The sequence below is a fragment of the Rhinatrema bivittatum genome, chromosome 2 (assembly GCF_901001135.1).
Source record: "Rhinatrema bivittatum chromosome 2, aRhiBiv1.1, whole genome shotgun sequence".
In the NCBI taxonomy this organism is placed as follows: Eukaryota; Metazoa; Chordata; class Amphibia; order Gymnophiona; family Rhinatrematidae; genus Rhinatrema; species Rhinatrema bivittatum.
In genome coordinates this window covers 34467439-34489368 of record NC_042616.1, presented here as the reverse complement: position 1 = coordinate 34489368, position 21930 = coordinate 34467439, and the positions used below count along the sequence as shown (strand labels likewise).

At 47.2% G+C, this 21930-nt stretch overlaps 1 protein-coding gene across 1 annotated transcript in view; it reads right to left on the bottom strand.

Moving 5' to 3' along the window:
- The window catches only part of LOC115083179, a 136447-nt gene that overhangs the window by 99686 nt on the left and 14831 nt on the right, over positions 1-21930 (bottom strand). The window contains exon 4 of the mRNA XM_029586985.1: positions 1957-3799. Within this exon, the coding sequence (XP_029442845.1) occupies positions 1957-3799 (1843 nt within the window). The remainder of the gene's footprint in view (positions 1-1956; positions 3800-21930) is intronic.

Below are 21930 nucleotides of genomic sequence, written 5' to 3'. Positions count from 1 at the left end.
GTTTTGGATGTTCATAAATGTTTGGAGATCTGAGCTATGGAGGGGGTATGGTTACGGTCATGATGTCTACTGTTAAATTTGTTTCTCTTAATCTGAAGGGTTTAAATTCAAGCCACAAACGAAGGCTACTCTTCCAGGAAATGGGGCGCTTAAATGCTGATGTGATCTATCTTCAGGAGACACATCTCCAGAAGCGGTATGAAGGTCTCATGAAATCTGATAAATACCACGCTAGTACCAGTTTATATATAAATAAAGCTTTCTCGTCTGGTTATGAGACAGGTATGGGGACAGAGGGGGATCAGAAACTGGGAGCACATCTGGGGACCACAGAGCTTGCGGTCATTTAACGATCTACAACAAACGTATGATTTACCTCCGTCCGCTGCCTATTCCTATGCACAGCTAGCCCACTTTGCACAAGCCAGTATGCTCACGTTGCATCTTAATATGGGTAGGTCTGAATTTGAGAAGGTCTGTCATAAAGCCAATAGTTCTTAACAGGTTCTCTCCGTGACCTATCGGCTTTTAGCACCTCAAGAGGAGGTCGTTCCCACTTTTCAGAAGGCCTGGGGAAAATACCTACAGATTGATTGGACACTCCAACTTTGGAAGTCTATCTTTCGGAGTTTGGGTAAAGGATACATTGCTACCTCCCTTATTGAAAACTCCTACAAATTGGTCTATCGGTGGTACGTATGTCCTCTTCAACTACATAAATTTGCTTCCCACGTTTCAGATAAATGCTGGCAGGCTTGTGCAGGTAGGTTCTTTTCTACATATGTGGTGGGGTTGCCCCTATGTGCAAAGGATGTGGCAGGAGATATTCCAATGGCTAAAAGCAATGATCCCGGGACTAACTGTTCTCACTCCAATGCATACTCTGTTGGGCGTCAAATTTCCAGGGATCTCAGCAGACCAGAATCGTTTGGCGCACGTTATCCTGACGGCCAGTAGCACGTTATCTTGACAGCGAATTAGCAAGGGCATGGAAATCCTCATTAGTGCCAACAAAAGCAGACATACAACATAGGGTGGATAAAATATATTTATTGTCCCAGATCACAGATTACAAGTATAACATCCCTAAATTTGAAAAGACCTGGCAAGCCTATCAGTTATGGAAATCTCCACAAGGAGCACCCATCCCTGCAGTGTAGATCGCTTCTCCTGGTTTTTTACTACCTTTCCTTACTGGGCTCAGAATGTATTAGGATCTCAGACTTTGGTGCTGGCTTCCATACATACACTTATGACTATGCAGATACGATTGCTGTATACATGAGGCAAAGGGGGGGAGGGAAGGGAGGCCTAAGGATATAAAACCAATGTTCAATTATATCTTAAGAATGTGAATCTATCCTCATTCATTACTCGTATCGCTGTGGCATCCCGTGCCTATCAACACAGTGACAGTTGTTATATCATCATGATATTGTTTCTGTTTCTTATATCCTATTCTGTTCTGTATCACGTTGGATTCACTGCTTGCTTAATAAAAATCTTTAATTACAAAAAAAAAAAAAAAAGAAATAGCAGTGCATTATCTCCTTTCTGGCTTCAGAGTTCCTTTGGTAGTAGATAATCCGCTTCATTTTTTCATTGACTTCCGTGGTTTATCTGCTGCTGTAGTGGATTCATGAACAGCATCAACATGGCCTACCTCAACACTGGGGTTTTTATCGTCACCTTTAGATTCAGCACTATCACTACCACCAGGGCTTAGACTAAGGGTGGGTGACCTGCAGCTAGTATAAATTTTATCTTTTTGCTTCTTGTCACACTTCAATAGTAGTAGTCACCTAGCTCAGATTGAGTTTAGGTATTATGCAACAGGATCACCATGTGAAGGTACTCAGCAAGACTTGGTGAGAGATACTTACTCCACCTGATTCTCTTCAGTGAGAATCATTTCATGCTTATTCAGGTTTGAGTTCCCACTGAAGCATTTATTACATTCGGTGCATGTAAAAGCATTTCTCTCCTGTATGGATCATTTCATGGCTTTTCAGATCCGATTTCCATCTAAAGCTTTTATCACATTTGGTGCACGTAAATGGTTTCTCTCCTGTGTGGATCCTTTCATGGCTTTTCAGGCTTGATTTACAATTGAAGCTTTTATCACACCTCATGCATTTAAAGGGTTTCTCTCCTCTATGGATCCATTCGTGCCTTTTCAGTTCCAATTTCATACAGAAATTTTGATCACATTCAGTGCATTTAAATGGTCTCTCTCCTGTGTGGATTCTTCTTTCATGGTTTTTCAGATCTGATTTCCACCTGAACATTTTATCACACTCAGTGCATGCGAATGGCTTCTCTCCTGTGTGGATCCGTTCATGCCTTTTCAATTGGGATTTCACACTAAAGCTTTTATCACACTCTGTGCATGTAAATGGTTTCTTTCCTGTGTGGATCCTTTCATGTCTTTTCAGTTCTGATTTACAACTGAAGCTTTTATCACACACAATGCATGTAAATGGTTTCTCTCCCATGTGGCTCTTTTCATGCCTTTTCAGGTCTGATTTACACCTGAACCTTTTAATACATTCTGTGCACATAAATGGTTTCTCTCCTGTGTGGATCATTTCATGCCTTCTCAAATCAGGTTTCGAACTAAAGCTTTTTTCACACTCAGTGCATGCAAATGGTTTCTCAACCATGTGGATCCTTTTGTGCTTTCTCAGGCCATGTTTTGAACTAAAGCTTTTATCACATGTACTGCATGTAAATGGTTTCTGTCCCAAATGGGTCATTTCATGCCTTCTCAGTTGCGGTTTTGAACTAAAACATTTATTACATCCAGGGCATGTAAATGGTTTCTCTACTGTGTGAATCATTTTGTGCCTTATCAGTCCATGTTTCAAACTAAAGCATTTATCGCATTCTGTGCATGTAAATGGTTTCTCCCCTGTATGGATCCTCTCATGCCTTTTCAATTGGGATTTTGAACTGAAGCTTTTATCACACTCCATGCATTTAAATGGTTTCTCTCCTGTGTGGATCCTTTCATGCACTTTCAGACAGGGTTTTGAACTGAAGTGTTTATCACACTCAGCACATGTAAATCGTTTCTCTTTCATGTGGATCCTTTCGTGAAGTTTCAGTTCAGCTTTCAAAGTTAAGCTTTTATCACACTCAGTGCTTATAAATACTTTCTCTTCCGTGTGGAACCTTTCATGCATTTTCAAACAAGGTTTTGAACTGAAATATTTATCACAGTCACCACCTGTGTACGGTTTATCTCCATTGTCAAACCTTTCATACTTTTTCAGATGAGATTTCAGCCCAAATATTTTATTATACACTGTACATGCAAATGATTTGTCTCCCTTGCGCTTTTTCATTTTTGAGTTCCAGCTAAAGCTGTTATCATAGTCGGTATATGTAAATTGCTTTTTTCCTGCGTGTATTTGTTGGTGCATTGTCAATTGTGAATGATAAATAAAACTTTTATTACATTCAGTACATGGAAATGTTTTATCACTTGCATGAATCTTCTGGTGAACTTTTAATATTAGTTTATCTACACTTTCACTGAATGAAAAAGGTCTCATCCCAGTCTGTTCTCTCCGATGTTGTGTGCTTTCCTCACAGGGCGTCACATTCTCAGTGGAGTCTCCAGTCGGGTTTCTCAGCCTTTCCTCTGGGTTGCACTGATTCCAGTAGTTTTTCCCCCAGTAACAGCATGGGCAGGTATCCTCTACATCTTTCTCTGATGCCGTTTTAATCATTTCCGGATGTTTGGTGGGATCCTCAGGATGTCTCCCCTGGTGTGTTCTCTTGGACTCATCAATTTCTGGATAAGAAAACAAAGGACAGACATTACTTGATTTAAGGGAGACTCACAGTGACAATGGGCAGGGTTTTTCTAGCATTAACATCTCAGAGGGAACAGGGGTGTAAGGCAGCTGCATCACCTCCTTTCTGCAGCTTTCTGGGATGAACTAGAGCACCTCGCTGGGTCTCAGAGGAGGATGAAGAGGACTGAACAGCTCAGCACAGTCAGGTGTATAAACTCAGTTCAAGATGTTAATGGAGGTCTTCATGCACAGATTGCGTCATTGAAGAAGAAAGCAAGTGAAGTCTTAGCTCTTGATCCCTAAAGGCAAGGGGGAGGGGAATGAAGTAAGGCATAGGAAAATTAGGTTCTTACCTGATAATTTTCGTTCCTGTAGTACCAAGGATCAGTCCAGACTGCTGGGTTATGCCTCCCCTCCAGCAGATGGAGTCAGAGAGAAAACTGAAAGCACCCCCTAGATATACTGGTGTGCCACCTGCCATCCTTCAGTATATGTGATATCAAAGCAGAAGAAATGGATCATCCTTCCGCCAAAAATAGCCAAAAATTAACTATGGCCACTGGCTAGATCAAGTAGTAAAACTCTGCAAAAGTAAGCATTAACATCGCTCAAACACTACTGAGCCAACCAAGCAAACAAAGCCAAAAGGCAACGAAATGAACCGTATCAAGTTATCGATACCTGAAAGAGTGGAAAAGATACTGTTACGAGCGGACTCTCCTGAAACACCATTACTGGGCGGGCGTCTGGACTGATCCTTGGTACTACAGGAACGAAAATTATCAGGTAAGAACCTAATTTTCCTTTCCCTGTACGTACCAGGATCAGTCCAGACTGCTGGGCTGTACCCGAGCTGACTTAAATGGGGTGGGACCCTGAGAGTCCCGCTCGAATCACACTGCTGCCAAAAGAATCAGCCGACGGCCCCCGAACATCAACCCGATAATGTCGAGCGAAAGTATGCAACGACTTCCAAGTGGCCGCCCTGCAAATCTCTTGGCTCGAAACCAGGTGACTTTCTGCCCACGAAGTCGCCTGAGAACGGAGAGAATGGGCCTTGAGCCCCTCAGGAACAGCCTTACCGCCACCAATGTACGTGGCAGCGATCGAGCCCTTCAACCAACGGGCAATAGTTACTTTGGATGCCTGAAGCCCCTTCCTGGGGCCGTGCCGCAAGACAAACAGATGATCGGACCGTTGAAAATCATTGGTAACTTCTAAATATCGCATGAGCACTCGACGAACATCCAAACGTCTCAAATCTGACCCTTGAGAAGACTGTAGTTCTGTCGCCGAGAAGGAAGGCAATTCCACCGTCTGATTTACATGAAAGGCCGATACCACCTTAGGTAAGAAAGAAGGTGCAACGACACACCTGAGTCCGAAATACGCAAGAACGGTTCTCTACATGAAAGAGCTTGCAACTCAGAGACCCTACAAGCGGATGCGATCGCCACGAGAAACACCGTCTTGAGAGTTAAATCCTTTAAGGAGGCCCGCCTGAGAGGCTCAAAGGGGGCCGCATTGAGGCCTTTGAGAACCAAGTTCAAATTCCAAGACAGGCAAGGAGGCCGCAGCGGAGGACGCAAGTTCTGAACACCACGTAAAAAGCGTGCTACGTCTGGGTGACAGGCGAGAGAGGACCCTTCAACCTTTCCTCTCAAACACCCCAGAGCTGCTACCTGAACCCTCAGAGAACTGTAAGCCAAACCCTTCTTCAAGCCGTCCTGCAAAAACGTAAGGATTTGAGCCACAGAAGCCCGGCGTGGCGCAATCTTCGAGACACTGCACCAGGAGTCAAACACCTTCCACACTCTAGCATAAGTAAGCGTAGTAGAGGGCCTCCGTGCCCGAAGCAGTGTGGAAATGACAGGCTCAGAATAACCCTTTTTCCTTAATTGTCTCCTTTCATAAGCCAAGCCGCCAGACAAAAGCGATCCGCCAGATCTAAAAATACCGGCCCTTGCCGAAGGAGGTTCGGAAGATGACTGAGACGTAAAGGCCCGTCCATCGCAAGATGAACCAGATCCGCGAACCATGGTCTTCTTGGCCACTCCGGGGCCACTAAAATCACCCGACCACGATGCGATTCTATGCGTCTTAACACCTTGCTGATCAGAGGCCATGGAGGAAATACATAGAGGAGGACGTGACGAGGCCATGGAAGCACGAGTGCATCCACTCCTTCCGACCCGTGCTCTCGCCTTCGGCTGAAGAAACACGCCGCCTTTGCATTGTGCCGAGTCGCCATCAGGTCTAGGTGCGGAATCCCCCATCGTAGGGTGATGAGACTCATTGCCTCGGCTCAGAGCTCCCACTCTCCGGGGTCCAAGTGTTGTCGACTGAGATAATCCGCCTGAACGTTGTCTACGCCTGCAATGTGGGTGGCCGCGATGCGGGACAGATAACGCTCTGCCCAGGTCATCAACAACGCTGCTTCGGTCGCCACCGGTCGACTTCTTGTACCGCCCTGGCGATTTATATATGCTACCGTGGTTGCGTTGTCCGAGAGGTCTCGAACCGCCCACCGCGTACCAGGGGCAGAAGGTAGCGCAAGGCTAGACGTACCGCTCTGGTCTCCAGACGGTTGATGGACCAAGAGGCCTGGCGAAGGGACCACGTTCCCTGTACTGCTCTTGATTGACAGACCGCTCCCCAGCCCGTTAGACTGGCATCCGTCGTCACTACCACCCACTGAGGAGGATCGAGATCTACCCTCTGCAAGAGGTGGTCCGGGATCAACCACCAAGCTAGACTGGACCGAGCCGGTTCCATCAGCGGCAACTGGGCACCGTAATCCCTGGTTTTCTGATCCCAGCGAGAAAGAAGAGCGGTTTGCAAAGGACGCATATGCGCAAAAGCCCACGGCACTATTTCCAGAGTAGAAACCATATGTCCAATAACCTGCAAATAATCCCATGCCGTAGGTAAGGGGAGATCCAGTAGGTTCTGTACCTGAAGCATCAGGTTCTCCAGTCTCTGCTGAGTCAGGTATACCTTGCCCACCAGGGTATCGAAACGTGCTCTCAAAAATTCCAAACACTGACTCTGAACCAGCTGGCTCTTTGCAAAGTTGACTACCCAACCTAGCGACTGCAGTTGCTGAACCACCACCTGGACTGCTCGCTTGCACGAGTCCTCCGACTTCGCCCAGATAAGCCAATCGTCGAGGTAGGGATGCACCAATACTCCCTGACGGCGCAGGAAGGCTGCGACTACGACGAGAACCTTGGTAAACACTCTCGGAGCTGTGGCTAACCCGAACGGGAGGGCACAAAACTGAAAGTGTTCCCCGAGCACCATGAACCTCAGGTACCTCTGGTGGCGCTCCCTGATCCCAATGTGAAGATACGCCTCGGCCAGATCCAAAGAAGCCAAAAATTCTCCCCTGTGGATGGCCGCAATAACAGATCGAAGAGTTTCCATGCGAAAACGGGGAACGCGCAAGGCCCTGTTTACTCTCTTCAAATCCAAAATTGGCCGGAACGTACCTTCCTTCTTTGGAACCAGGAAGTAAATGGAATACCGACCTGTTCTGGTCTCGTCCGGTGGAACGGGCACCACTGGCCCCAGGGATCGTAACCGGGCCACGGGCCACGGTTTGGGCTATTACCAGTTGCTTTTCCGGAGGACCGTAAGCAGATATCATAAAAAGATCCCGGAGGGGCAGAGCAAAATCCAACTCGTAACCGTGACGCACCACGTCGAGGACCCACTGGTCTGAAGTGATCTTGACCCATTCCACCCAAAACTGGGATAACCGGCCTCCGATGCATGGGAAGGAGGAATGGGCCCGCGCGCCTTCATTGCGCAGGTTTGCCTGTGGCCAAACCCTGCGAGGATCCCATTCGTTGTGGTCGTCTGCCTCGAAAGGAAGGAGTCCAAGACTGAGACCTGGGGCCCTGCTGCCTTTGGGGAAAAGATCCACCCCTTCCCGTGCAAAACCGGCGTTGCCCTCGAAATCGGGACCGCGTGTTTCCGAAAGACCGCAATTATCAGGGCTTGTCCTCCGGCAACTTATACACCTTATTGTCTCCCAAGTCTTTGATGAGTTGATCCAACTCCTCACCAAACAACTTCCCCTTAAAGGGAAAAGAAGCTAGTCGCGACTTAGAAGAGGCATCTGCCGACCAACGACGGAGCCACAATAGTCGTCTGGCCGCAACAGCCGAGGACATAGTGCGGGCCGAGGTCCTTAGCAAATCATACAGGGCATCCGCTGTATAAGCAAGCGCCGCTTCCACACAATTGGCCTGCTCCGCCTCTTCCGGCGGGAGTTCTTGGGTGGTTAGTAATTGTTGCACCCAGCGCAGTGTGGCCCTCTGGACCATACTGCTACAAGCCGCAGCCCGGACTCCTAAAGCCGCTATCTCAAAAATGCGCTTTAATAGGACCTCTAACTTCCGGTCCTGGAGATCTTTCAAGGCTACCCCTCCCGTGACGGGAATGGTAGTATGCTTAACCACCGCAGCGACTGCCGCGTCCACCGAAGGGACCTTAAAAATCTCTAACGAATGCGAGGGCAGAGGATATAATTTATGCATTGCCCTGCTAACGCGCAGGGATGCCTCTGGAACCTCCCATTCCTTAGATGCGATCTGTAATACCTTAGAGTGCAAGGGAAAGGTTTGCGGGGGGGGGGGGGGGCTCTCAGACCCGCCATAGCTACGTCCCCAGTGGCAGTATCCGTGTCCTGCTGCGGCGCCGGGATCTCCAGCTCCTTCAAAACATGAAGAATCAAGTAGTTCAGCTCGTCCCTGCCAAACAGGCGTAAAACCAGGGGGTCGTCCCCTTCGAGAGACCCCTGAGCGTCGGAGATGTCGGCCCCTGCCCCATCCGGTGAGTCCTGGGTGAGATCCGGGAACCCCGGATCGTCGGCACCCCCAAGGGAACAAGCTCCTGATTTGCCCGGAGCTTCAGCCTTTTCCTGGTCTCCCGATTTGTCCTGCACCGAGGACACCTTAGGCACTTTTAGAGGGGGTGGGGAGGGGTTCGTCTGGCTCCCAGCCTGCTTCTGCCTCCAAAAAAGCCTGGTGCATCAACAGCACAAACTTGGAGGAGAAAGGCACCTTCCTTTTAATTGATCCCCCCACGGGACGCACCGGAGGGGGGGGGGGGGCTCTTGGGGCATCAAATTCGGAGCCACTATGAGGACTCAAAGCCGGCGGTGAAAGCGGAGGAAAATCCTCCTCCTCAGAGGCAGAATCAACATGCTGCCTCGTGGACAAGATGGCCGCCGGCTCCCCCTCACTGGGAGGCGGGGCCGACGATCGCGGCGCCGACAGCCTCCTCAGCCACGCCGAGGAGGACGGATCCGCGCTGCTGCGGGCTGCGCTCGGCCCCCGGGAGGGTCCCTCGCCCCCGGGAATGCAGCGGGAGCAGAGACCCTCCCGGGAGAGTCGCGCCCCCGCTCTACCGCAGGCCGTGCAGGCCGAAGAACGCGGCATCGAGGAGGCAGAAGAAAAGCGCGCCAAAAATAGGAGCCCTGTGCAAGCGCCTCTAACGCCGGGTGAAAACCTCCACCCCCTCCGGAGTCCCTGGTCAGGCTAATTACCAGCGCGGCAGGCTAGGGCTGGAAATGGATCACTCCCTGCTACCAACAAGGGCTTATGTGTCCTGCATCCACTTTTTATTCACTCTCTTTCTTTCTTTTTTTTTTTTTTCAAGTAAAGCCCTCTTCAGATCAAAGTCTGGAATCACTGTACTTCTGGGGGGGGGAGGGTGACCGGCCCACCGGTAAACTTTCCCCCAAGACCAAAAGGGACACTAATCCGGGTAAAACAATGAGAGCCAAGCTCTCAGTGCCTGCCTGTACGCTGCGCTAGCAAAACCAACAAACAACTGCTACAAAAATAGCAACTTTTTTTTTTTTTCTTTACACTAAGCAAGGAAGAGAATAAAACCAGTTGATCTAGCCAGCACAGTTATAAAAATCATAAAGAACACCTGAAAGATTGTTTTAGTCAGAACAGACAGGACCGCAGGTTATGCCTCTCAATCTGCTGGAGTCAGAGGAAATACTGAAGGATGGCAGGTGGCGCACCAGTATATCTAGGGGGTGCTTTCAGTTTTCTCTCTGACTCCATCTGCTGGAGGGGAGGCATAACCCAGCAGTCTGGACTGATCCTGGTACGTACAGGGAAGGGGGTATCTTGCTGGTGTGGCGGATACTACCCTTGGCAAATAAGACTTCAAAATGTGATGCAACTCCATCATTGCTCGCTGCTTCAACGGCAGTGGGGAAAGAGGAAAGGAGGAATTGGATTCAGACAGCAACCAACAAAGACATGAACTGTAGGGTCTGGGAAAACACAGGAGCATGGGGGTAACTTGCTTGATGCCCTTAAGCAAAAGCCTGGTGCTACACTTTCTGATGCAGCTCCAACACTGCACATTCCTCTCTGATTCAACGGGCGGGGGGGAGGTAAATTGGTCTCAAACAGTAACCAACAAGAGCCCTGACCTTGGCAGTCTGAGTAACTGATAGCATGGGAGCTTGCTGGGCAGACTGGATGGGCCGTAGGGTCCTTTTCTGCTGTCACTTTCTATGTTTCTATGATGTCATTTTAATTGTTAAGATATAAAAAAATTTTCAGAAAATGTAATTTAAAATTAAAACGATCCTTAAGAACAGGAGTGATGCTCTTTGTAAGAAACTGATGCCAGAAGACTACATCAGATGGATTTTTTTTTATTATTATTTCAATTTTAAGTAAATCAGTGACATTAATCACTAGAAACTGCCTAAGCATTTTTCATGAGGACACAAAATGGGAGAAAACTTTTCGTAAAAAGGCCCCTTAGACCATAAGTCCCCCGAGGACAGGGAAATACCAACTGTTCCTGAATGTAACCCCTTGAGCTACCAATGAAAATAAATCTAAACCTAAAATACATAAAGAGATATTGTACCAGGATTTCTATTTCTCTATAAATAAAGTGTGTCCCATATAAACAGGAGAGAGCTGATCCCTGACCCCTGCAGAGTCCCAGGGCAGGGGTAACAGGAAGCAGAAGCCGCTGTAAGCAGGGACTGGACATTATCTCTCAGCTCAATCACTGCCCTGACGCTGGTGAAGTGCAGGGAAATGAAGGTCGTCATGGGTTCCCCGAGGAAGGAAAAGATCAGACAGAGCTGGGCTGAACCCTTCAGAGCTTGTAAACAGAGCGAGCACTCACGCACCCCCCCATGCGGAGAAACTCTGAACCCAATGAGAGCAGGAGAGGAGAAGGATTTGAATGATGACGTCTCAGTACCCAAAAGAGAGGCCCTACAGAAGAGCAGAGGGCAGCAAGTAAAAGGAAAAGACTGTAAAGGACTCTGTAAGCCCAAATCACGCAGGGAAAAGACAAAGGGGATCTGTGGACCCAGACCACGAGCCTTCATATTGCAGAGAACAGGAGAGATAAACGTGTTCTTGTTTGTAAAAGAACGAGGGGAGACTTATTCCAGGAGATTCTGTCACGTATCTTGCCACTGGGATGTCTCGTCTGAGGAGAAGCGATGCAGTGCATTGGAGTAAAAGTTATCAAGGCGAGGATGAGGACTGTGAATGAGCCCCGTCCCAAGACTGAAATCTCAACCTAACTCCCAGGAGCCTCAAGGGAATAACAGAGATAGCAGCAGTGGAGGATAAACAGTAGAAGAATATCAGAATCTGCCATACTGGGTCAGACTGAGGGCCCATCAAGCCCAGCATCCTGATTACAACAGTGGCCAATCCATGTTACAAGTACCCGGTAAGACCTAAATAATAAATAAATCCCATGCCTCTAATGCCAGTAATAAGCAGTGGCTATTCCCTAAGTCAAACTGATTAATAGCAGGACGGCTGCCAAGTTACAGACATCATCAAGAAAATGAAGCCCTCATCGCACCCAATAGACCAAATTCCGACCAAACTCCTTCTTACAATTCCTAACATCATCTCCAAACCTTTGGCCGACATTATAAACTGTTCACTCACAAACGGAACAGTCCCAGACGCCTTGAAAACAGCCTCGCTGAAACCTTTACTAAAAAAACCCAACCTGGACCCATCTAATCCCACAAATTTTCGCCCTATCGCTAACTTACCTTTCATAGCCAAGCTAATGGAAAAACTGGTCAATACTAGACTCACAGACTACCTCGAATCCCACGACATCCTATACCCATCGCAATTCGGTTTCAGGAAACGCAGAAATACAGAAACTCTCCTACTCTCATTAACTGACAACATCCTGTTGGGTCTAGACAAAGGTCAATCATACCTTCTAGCTCTGCTAGACAACTCGGCAGCGTTCGACACAGTGAACCACACAATCCTCATCGACCGTCTCATGGAAATAGGTATCTCAGGTGCTGCTCTCCTCTGGCTAAAATCCTTTCTAAGCGACAGATACTACAAAGTAAAAATAACTAACAAGGAGTCTCACCCTGTAGCTGCCAAACAAGGAGTTCCCCAGGGTTTCTCGCTCTCGCCGACCCTATTCAACATATATCTTCTCCCCCTATGCCAACTCCTCGATAACCTCAACCTCACATACTTCATCTATGCGGACGACGTGCAGATCCTAATCCCCATCAAGGAACCCGTCTCCGACACGCTAAACTACTGGAATAGCTGCCTCCACGCCATCAACCTCCTTCTCACAAGTCTCTGCCTCGTTCTCAATACGTCCAAGACCGAACTGCTAATCATTTCCCCTAATGATAACAACATACTAGCCACCAATACTAACATACCTCTAGTAAATCAAGGGAGAGACCTTGGAGCCTTCCTAGGCTCCAGAATAAATTTTAAAAAATTCATCAACAACACCACCAAAGAAGGCTTTTACAAACTACAGGTATTAAAACAACTTAGACCTCTCCTTCACTTTCATGACTACCGTTCGGTCCTTCAAGCCATACTATTCTCAAAGATAGACTATTGTAATGCACTGTTACTTGGTCTCCCGGCCTCTTCTACCAAACATCTTCAAATGCTGCAAAACGCTGCAGCCAGAATCCTCACAAACTCCCGCCGCATGGACCACATCACCCAGATTCTAAAAATACTTCACTGGCTACCCATTTGCCACAGAATTCTCTTCAAGACACTTACTATTATACACAAAACCTTATTTCAAGAATCCTCGCTCCAACTTACCATACCCCTCAAACCACACTCCTCTGCAAGACCCACCAGATCTGCATATAGAGATTCCCTCCAGGTTCCCCCCAAAAAATCCATTTGTCACAACTCTATTGAAAAACGGGCACTATCAACTGCTGGACCGCATCACTGGAACTCCCTCCCGCCAGATCTCCGCCAGGAACATTGCCATATCACATTCAGAAAAAAATTAAAAACTTGGCTATTCGCCCAAGCTTACCCCTAAAAAAGCCTCAGGGTCACCCACACAGTCTCTTCCCTCACGGATGCGTCCATTTCCGCAACTCAAAGGAACTGTTGCCTGACTAATTGCACTATCTTATAACTTGCTTACTTTCATATACACTAGATAAATCTGTAAATTTGCTTAATTTCATATACAATAGGTAAATTTGTACATAATTCTTATCCTGTAAGCACCCTCTCCTCCTTTTGCCCTCCTCTCCCGTTAGAATTTGTTTAACTTAACTTTTAGAATTTGTTAGAATTTGTTTAACTTATTTTTTTCTCTAACAGCCTAGTTCTACATTCCCTGTTATAATGTAACTTTTGTTTTTATTTGCTCTGTTAACTGGTTCCCCCTAGTTTACTGTAAACCGGTACGATAAGACCTGGTCTTGAGCATCGGTATATTCAAAGAATTTAAATAAACAAATAAATAAATAAACTTAGGAAGTCCTAGACGAGCCCAAGTCCACAGTTTCATCATAAAGTATTGGGGCATTCATGCTTTCTTCCCAGACCTGAAGGAATACCCGAATCTCACCATGATTACGTATAACACACAAAAAGGGATCGAAGGATACAAGAAATAGCAACGGAGAAAGGGGACATCCTTGTCCGGTACCTCACAGAAAGGAGATCTCTTCTGACAAGATTGCATTAATAAGAACTGACGCTGTGGCGGATGAATAAGGAGCGAGTAAAGCTTTAAGAACATGGCTCTCCGACCCATAATGCTGCAGAGACTCCATCATAACGGTCCACTTAACCTGACAAATGATGCCCTCTTCAGCTTCAAAACTTCCTAAAAGAGATTCCCACTGTTGCAAGTTGGACCGTTCAGAAGACGCAATGATTTTGCAGACAATGACCACAGACTGCCATCCTGTAACAAAACCAAACTTTTTTTTTTTAGAACCTTTTATATACCGGTATTAGTGGGGACATCATACCGGTTTACATTTGAACAGAAGGATTGAAATTACATGATAACAGGGAGAGTGAACTGGGAAAGGGGATAACAAGGAGCAGCGTGGAAGGAAAGATTAACGTAACAGTAACAAGCATAAGTTAACAGTATAATTAATTAATTCCTTAATATAAGGAGTTGCGTGCACCAAGAGGCAGTGCAGGGATGGGGTGGAAAGGGAATCTATAGGGGCGGTGGGGTGGAGAGGGAATGGATGGAGTGGAAGGGGTGGAAAGGGTGGAGTGGGTGGAAAGGGAATCTATGGGGCGGTGCAGGGATGGGGTGGAAAGGGAATCTATGGGGCGGTGCAGGAATGGGGTGGAAAGGGAATCTATTCTAGATAGGCCTGTGCTATAAAACTTCTTTTTATAGCACATTTTTCTGGCATACACCTGGGATCAGGGTCCCAGTACAAACTTACCATGTGGCCAATAGACAGAGAAACGAGATGGCGGAAAAAGACTTAAGAACATAAGAAATTGCCATGCTGGGTCAGCCCAAGGGTCCATCAAGCCCAGCATCCTGTTTCCAACAGAGGCCAAACCAGGCCACAAGAACCTGGCAATTATCCAAACACTAAGAAGATCCCTTGCTACTGATGCAATTAAAAGCAGTGGCTATTCCCTAAGTAAACCTGATTAATAGCCGTTAATGGAGGTCCATATTCAAAAGCCATTAGACAGATAACGTAATAGTAATCTGTCTAAATAGCTTCCCCGGCCATATTCAGCCTTTACCCAGCTACATTCTAGTCAGCTAATACGTTAGGAGGCTAGAATTTAGCCAGATAAGTTTGGCGCTGTTTAGGGGTGTAACTGGGAGGAGTGGAGTTAGCCAGTTAAGTCGAGTCATAGAGCTGGCCTACATTTAGCCGGCTAACTGTTGAATATGCCTCCAAAGTTAGCTGGATAAGGACCTCCGAATGTCTCTATCATAGCTCCCCTATCTCACCTTTCCTTACAGAGTTCACAGTGCCTGTCTCCGAGGTACAATCTGACAGAAGACTGGGAGTGAGCGGGGTATATTCCAGCCCATAAGATATTTTGTTGGTATTTACAGTACTTGGGCCCTCCAGTGGCCCAGGCTGGGATTAAACTTCCAGCGGGTGACAATACTGAAGCTAGCGGCCGGCACAAGCTGAGCAGCCAAAGGTCAATGTTCAACCGGGACCAAGAAACCCTACCACGCACCCAGCAGGCCCAATGAAGGTGAAATTAAATTGGGTGACTACGGATATTTGAAACCACCACATCTGTAGATAGGAGCCCTGTCAGCCGCACGAGGTATCTGCATTAGGAAACAGTTTTATCATAAAACACAGGGGTGCGAGATGTTCTGTTCAAAAGCTTCCGCCCTCGTACAACAACTAGAAATACCAGGCACTATTTTCCAGATTCTTTTCCGATCTTCAGCATCCGAGGAGAGATCCAAGCCTGCGTTCCAGGCCTCTAGCAGAGATTGCTTTGTATTCTTCTCCTCTCCGATACCATGACAAAGTTTGTTGTTCTGCTTTGTTAATATAAAATTCATAAAAACCCCACCTGTTGGTCGACATCTGAAGCACATAAATTGACTAAGGTGAAGCTGACACCAAACCATGCACAATCCAAGAGGACAAACCACCCCTCGAATCAGTTTGTGAACGATGCACCTTTAATGGAAGATTCTTATGGATAAGGACACTTTCAGAGGAGCTGGAAGAGTAAAATATTTGTCCCACCCACCCCCATTTTAAGTTTCTCATGTTCAGCAGTACTGAGGTGCGTTTCCTGAAAAAGCGTTATTTTTATTTGTCAGCTGGAAGAAATGTTTCCTTTCCATGGGCGAGGATACCCCTCAAACATCGATCGATATACATTTTATCAGAAAGCGCATGTTACTTTCAGTACAACCCACATTAATGTGGAATAAGAAGGTATTCCAAGTTAGGCAATACAAGGAACATCTCTGGGGACAAACACAATTCAAGCAAGCATAAACGTAGCAGATCTAAAACTGTACACTAGGACCCCCGAGCTGAGCGCGCCATTTTAGCCCCCCTTCCTACCACCCCTCACAGTAACTTAGCACAAGACAGGACCTCACCCCAATCCCCTCACCCAAGTGAAACAACCCCCCCTCATCCAATCATAAATGGCCCCAGTAACCCCCCCCCCCCCCGGTGGGATAACTATTGACACCGGTAGGGTGAGACCACGTCTCCAAAACCTCCTCTTGTCTCTAGAAAAGCCAAAAAGGCCCTCTTACAGAAATAAGGCCACTGTACTTGTGATAGGACAAACACGGAACTGGGTGCCCCACCCCCACCCCACATCATGGCCAATTATTTGATTTGATGCCTGGATACATTTTTGTGGAGTCTCTCAGGAGTTAGGTGCCATCTATATAGCACCTTGTGCCAATTTTCCACTAGTAAAGTGGAGAGAAAGCTTCTCCCCCACCAACAAAAAGCATTGGTCGCACAATGTTTCATCTTAAGATGACCCCAACTCTGACTCCCAAGAGATCAATCGGGGTGGCTGGGTGGGTAGATCCCCAGTCAATCCAACCTATAATTCTGATATCAATATCTTAATCTTCCCTGAAGCAGGACAATAGCCTATCAATGATTTATTCCTAGCCAGATCTCCTGTAATAATATAAATATCCCGACTCGTGTGATGATATTTCCTGTAGAGTTCATCAAAGCTCAGCAGTTTTGTTTTTCCTCCAAAGATGACCCAACACAATATTCCCAAGTCTTCCCATCTTTGAAAGTCTGGAGATTCTAAACTGGGGGGAAAAGTCTTTATTGTATTGCAAAGGCGAACTAAAGAAACATTCTCTTTCCCACCAGAGTTTCCTTCCATGAATTCCAAAGTTAGGGGAGTAGAAGGAGAAAGGATTCCTGAGTGCATCCATAGTCTTTTGGGGAGCCATACTTGACAATGAATGGGAACAAAACCAGCAATAGCGTGCGCCTGACAGCTGCTCTATTAAAGGGCCTGTGGCGGGAAAAGTCCACGGCGCCCACTGATGACATCATCGGCCCTAGTCCTCCTTAAGGGCCCTTCAGACTCTCGTTCCTTGCCTCGGCGGCAGGTTTCCTGGAGTCCTTGAGTCCCGTTGCGTGCTGCTAGTTTCCTGCCCTGGTTCTTGTTTTCTGTGTCTCTCCCTTGCCTTGCACTTTGCCTCATCTGTGCCTTGTCCTTGTTCTGTTCATATCCTAATCTTGTCTTGTGGTCCCGTTCATCCAGTTTGTCTTGTCTAGTTACTTGTCTCCCTGGTTCTGACCCTGGCTAGGATCCCTGACCCGACCTCTGGCCTGCTTCTCGTCTCTGCTGTCAGCTGCCTGCCCCAACCTTTGCCTGGACTCAGACTTTCTTCCTTCTGAATAGCCCTAGAGACCCACCTAAGACCTGCTGGCTGCCAGAACCCAACAGCCTCTCCGCCAGCTTTTGGAGTGAGTCTAGTGGGCTTGCCCACTAGGTGGCACCGATCGCACCACAGCACTAAGGTCCACTTTTCCAGTCAGCGTTACAGGTTGCTGAGGCCATGGACTCTGCGGTTCTGACCACCCTGCAGGTCATTCCCAGTATGGCCTAATGGATTCAACAGCAGCAGAACATCCTAGATCAAGTCACTGGGGCTCTAGCCAGACTGGTGTATCATCTTGACACACTACCAGCTCCCACTACCAGTTCCACAACCGGCCTTGCCTCCAGGACTCATACTGATACCACTGTTACTACCTCCACCTCATTTTCACGGGAAGCCCTCTGAGCACAAGGGCTTCCTTAATCTCTGTCGGATGCACTTTGACCTGCAGGATGACCTCTTCCCTTCTGACAAAGCAAAAAGTGACATATATCTTGTCGCAGCTGGGAGGGTCAGCGCTGGCCTGGCTCTCTCCTCTCTGGGAGAAGGATGACCCCCTTCTCTCCAACCTGAACCATCTCATCTTTGGTGAGCCCGGCCGCACCACATCCGCAGCTACCGCCCTTCTGCAGATCCGACAAGGCTCCAGTCCGGTGGAAGAGTACGTGGTTTGCTTTCGAATCTTCGCTTCGGAACTCCAATGGAGGGAGACAAGTTTAACACCAATCTTTTGGCAAGGCCCTTCCAAGTCCATGAAGGATGAGCTCGCCACTCGGGACCTTCCAGCCACTCTGGAGGGCCTCATCAGTTTGGTCATTTCCAGGAACGTGCCAGAGAGAGGGGCAATATCCTGGTGCAGTACACCCAGCGTCTCCAGTCCATCCTCCCCATCTAGGCCTCCTGGAACCAAGGGTTTGATGCCTCGGTCAAATAGCCCATGCAAACAGAGCGAGTGGTGCAGGCTTTACCAGTTTTATTGATCGAACTCCCTTCATGAGAATGGGCAGGAAAAGAAAAGGGAAAGTCATTCCCTCCCCACAGACGTCTACAACAACAAGAGGACCAATGGATCTTTTTATTAATCGTCCAGGTTCCTCACTACAGACTCCTCTGAGTAACGAACTGGACATCTCCTTCATCGCCCCCCTCCTAATCCACAATCACTACAGAAGGTAAAAGCTTTGCAAGGTCCTTCATCAGAGGAATTCTCCGCTGGTTAATGGCGGATCTTCAGCCGGGTTTCCCCGTCCGGGGCCCGCTCCCTCTGCTTGGCCCAGGGAGGAGTACTGATGTTCCGGATGAATCTGGAGATATTGCCCTAAGAGATATATGGAGAATGGATACTCGTGTAAATAAAAATTCAACACCGGCAGTTCCTCAGCTATGGAATTATCCAGCCGATGCCTCTAAAAACTTCTCTGATTTAGACGTGAGGCTGAACTTGTTGGAAACTCACATTGATAACCAACAAAAGGGGCAGCTGCAAAGTGACAGTGCACATTATCAGCAGCAATTAAAGGGAATCTTTGGCTACATTTTAAATGTGAAGTGTTGGCTTCAGCGCTTACTATTTCTTCAAGCATCCAAGTGATGCGAATGATTCTAGATATTCTTTGATGGTTACTTTTTTGCTGGATAGCGAGAGACCTTTCTTAAACAGTATTTTAAGTTTAAGGACGCTTATGTTTCCGGATATATCTAAGGAGACGCAAATGAAGAGAAAATTATTTTTACAGTTGAAACCTAGGTTATTGTTCTTAGGTATCGTAACCTATTAAGGTAACCAGTTTATTTTTGCTGAACTAATGCACTTGGAAACCTTTATAAGTGATAAATCACCTCCTCGTTGATTGAAGGGATTAATGTGTATTCTGAGGGGTAACGGTTCGGGTCTAGGGTTGTTATAAACACATAGAATTTCCTGGTTTGTTGAAGTAGCAGCTCCAAAGTAATGATGGCTTAGTCAAGAGAAAGGAGTATTGTTAAGCGTGATATGATGATTTCCTGATGTTCTTAGATTTTGATTCATATGCATTACTGTATGTGATTGAAAAGTTTAATAAAATTTAAAATAAAACAAAAACAGCTCTTAAACAACTGGAGAAAATACTGGCTAACAGATTGGGCTAATAGTTAGCATGGGGCACATTTAAAACTAATCAGAGAAAGTTCTTTTTCACTCAACGCACAATTAAACTGGAATTTGTTGCCAGAGGATGTGGTTAGTGCAGTTAGTGTAGTTGGGTTTAAAAAGGGATTGGATAAGTTCTTGGAGGAGAAGTCCATTACCTGCTATTAAGTTCACTTAGAGAATAGCCACTGCCATTAGCAATGGTTACATGGAATAGACTTAGTTTTTGGGTACTTGCCAGGTTCTTATGGCCTGGATTGGCCACTGTTGGAAACAGGATGCTGGGCTTGATGGACCCTTGGTCTGACCCAGTATGGCATGTTCTTATGTTCTTAACTACTGCTCTACCCCCATTTTTTTTTTGTAACACATTTCTTGCTGTTTGCTCTGTTCATTACACCAAAGTTTACTCCTGGGGGAATTCTGCACAAAAAAATTAAAAATTCTGCGCACAAAAACTTAAAATTCTGCAAACTTTATATTGGGTCAAAATAACACAATCTACATGACAGTCTTTAAATGATTAACTTTTTTCTGTATTCATTTAAAATGCATTACTTAGAGATGCAGAGTTTTAAATATTTTGAGCAGAATTTCCCTAGAAATTCACTGTAAGAGTGTCCCTTCCACTCGCTCTCCCTACTCCCCTGGCCACTTTGCCCTCTCAGGCCCCAACTCCTCCACCTGCCAGTATCTCTCCCCTCCACCTCTAGGCTCAACCCCTTCCACTCTATCGCCAGTCCCAGAGTTTGACCCCATTCTCAGTACTGCCCCTCACACAGTCTCCCTCTGTCTCTCCTTCTCTCACACACATGCTCCCTCTCTCTAATACACATACACACACCCTCATACAGGCTCCCTCACTCTCTCGCACACACATCCCCTCATACAGGGCCCTCTCTCTTGCATACACACCCACACAAGCTCCCTGTCTCTCTCACACAGACATCCTCACACAGGCTATCTATGTCTCTCTCTCTCCCAGACCTTCACACAGGCTCTGACTCACACGTACACAATCCCTTCACACAGACTAGCACCCTCACATACACACGAGCTCCCAATCTCTCACACACATACACACTCCTTCAATCTCTTGCATACACCCACACAAGCTCCCTGTCTCTCTCCACACATACATCCTCACACAGGCTACCTATGTCCTCTCTCTCACGCAAGCCCTTCACACAGGCTCTGACTCACACGTACACAAATCTCTTCACAAGACTAGCACCCTCACATACCCACGAGCCTCCCAATCATCTCACACACATACACACTCCTTCACAATCTCCTCATATAGGCTCCCTCTCTCTGGCCACCCCACTCAAGCATTCCCCCCCCCATGCTCTCTCATTTCCCTCCCTGCTCACCCCCTGCTCTCCCTCATACCCTCCCCTCTCCTCAACACACTCCCCTCTCCTCGTCCCCCCCTTTCCCTCTCCTCTCACACATTTCACTCTCACCGGGGGCCTTCATGTTTTGACCCTCTCAGGCCCAGGCTCCTCCACCTGCCAGTATCTCTCCAGCTCTCCCTCCACCTCTAGGCCTCAACTCCCTTCCACTCTATCGCACTGGGGCCTTCCTCTCCAATTCGCGGCATGCTAGAGTCTCCTCTGCCAAATTTTGCAAAGAAAATGGCAATTCTCGCGGGGGGGGGGGGGATTTCTGTACAAATTCTGCACTCCACAGTAACGCAGAATTCCCCCAGGACTAAAAGTTTTAACCCATTAAGCTACAAGCTCTGTGCTAGTGCACATAGGTAACAGGAGGCGATCACATGGCCACTCTCAGGGCACCCTCAGTCCTTCCCAGCATCCAGCTATTTTTTTTACCTCTGCAGCACCGTAACGCCAATAGCGGGGTTGCTGATGATGAAAGACTTATAAGCTCTAAGCCAGCTGAGACTGGATTATTCTGCTGAGCTCCAATTACACAATGTGCATGCATCCAGTGCGCGGACTGGAAACCCACACTGGGTAATGTCTGCACTTGTTCTTACGGGTCTTGCTCCACCTGAACTTGGTAAATCACACAAAGGTATCATAAGTGCACGTAGAAGTAGCAAAGTTATACCAGCCTTACAAATACGCTACAGAAACAACCAGGCCAACAGCCCAACTGCAGGGGGTTAACCTCCCCTTCTCCCAGGGTAAGTGAGGCCGCTCAGCTCCTCATTTCTCTTTCTCTCAACCATAGACATATTTCAACCAGCAAAATGGCAGAGCTGCTACTCATCCCCTCCAGAGAGCCACTGCCTGCTGATAGCGGGCCCAGCTTCTACTTACGTCTCCTGCTCCATCAGCT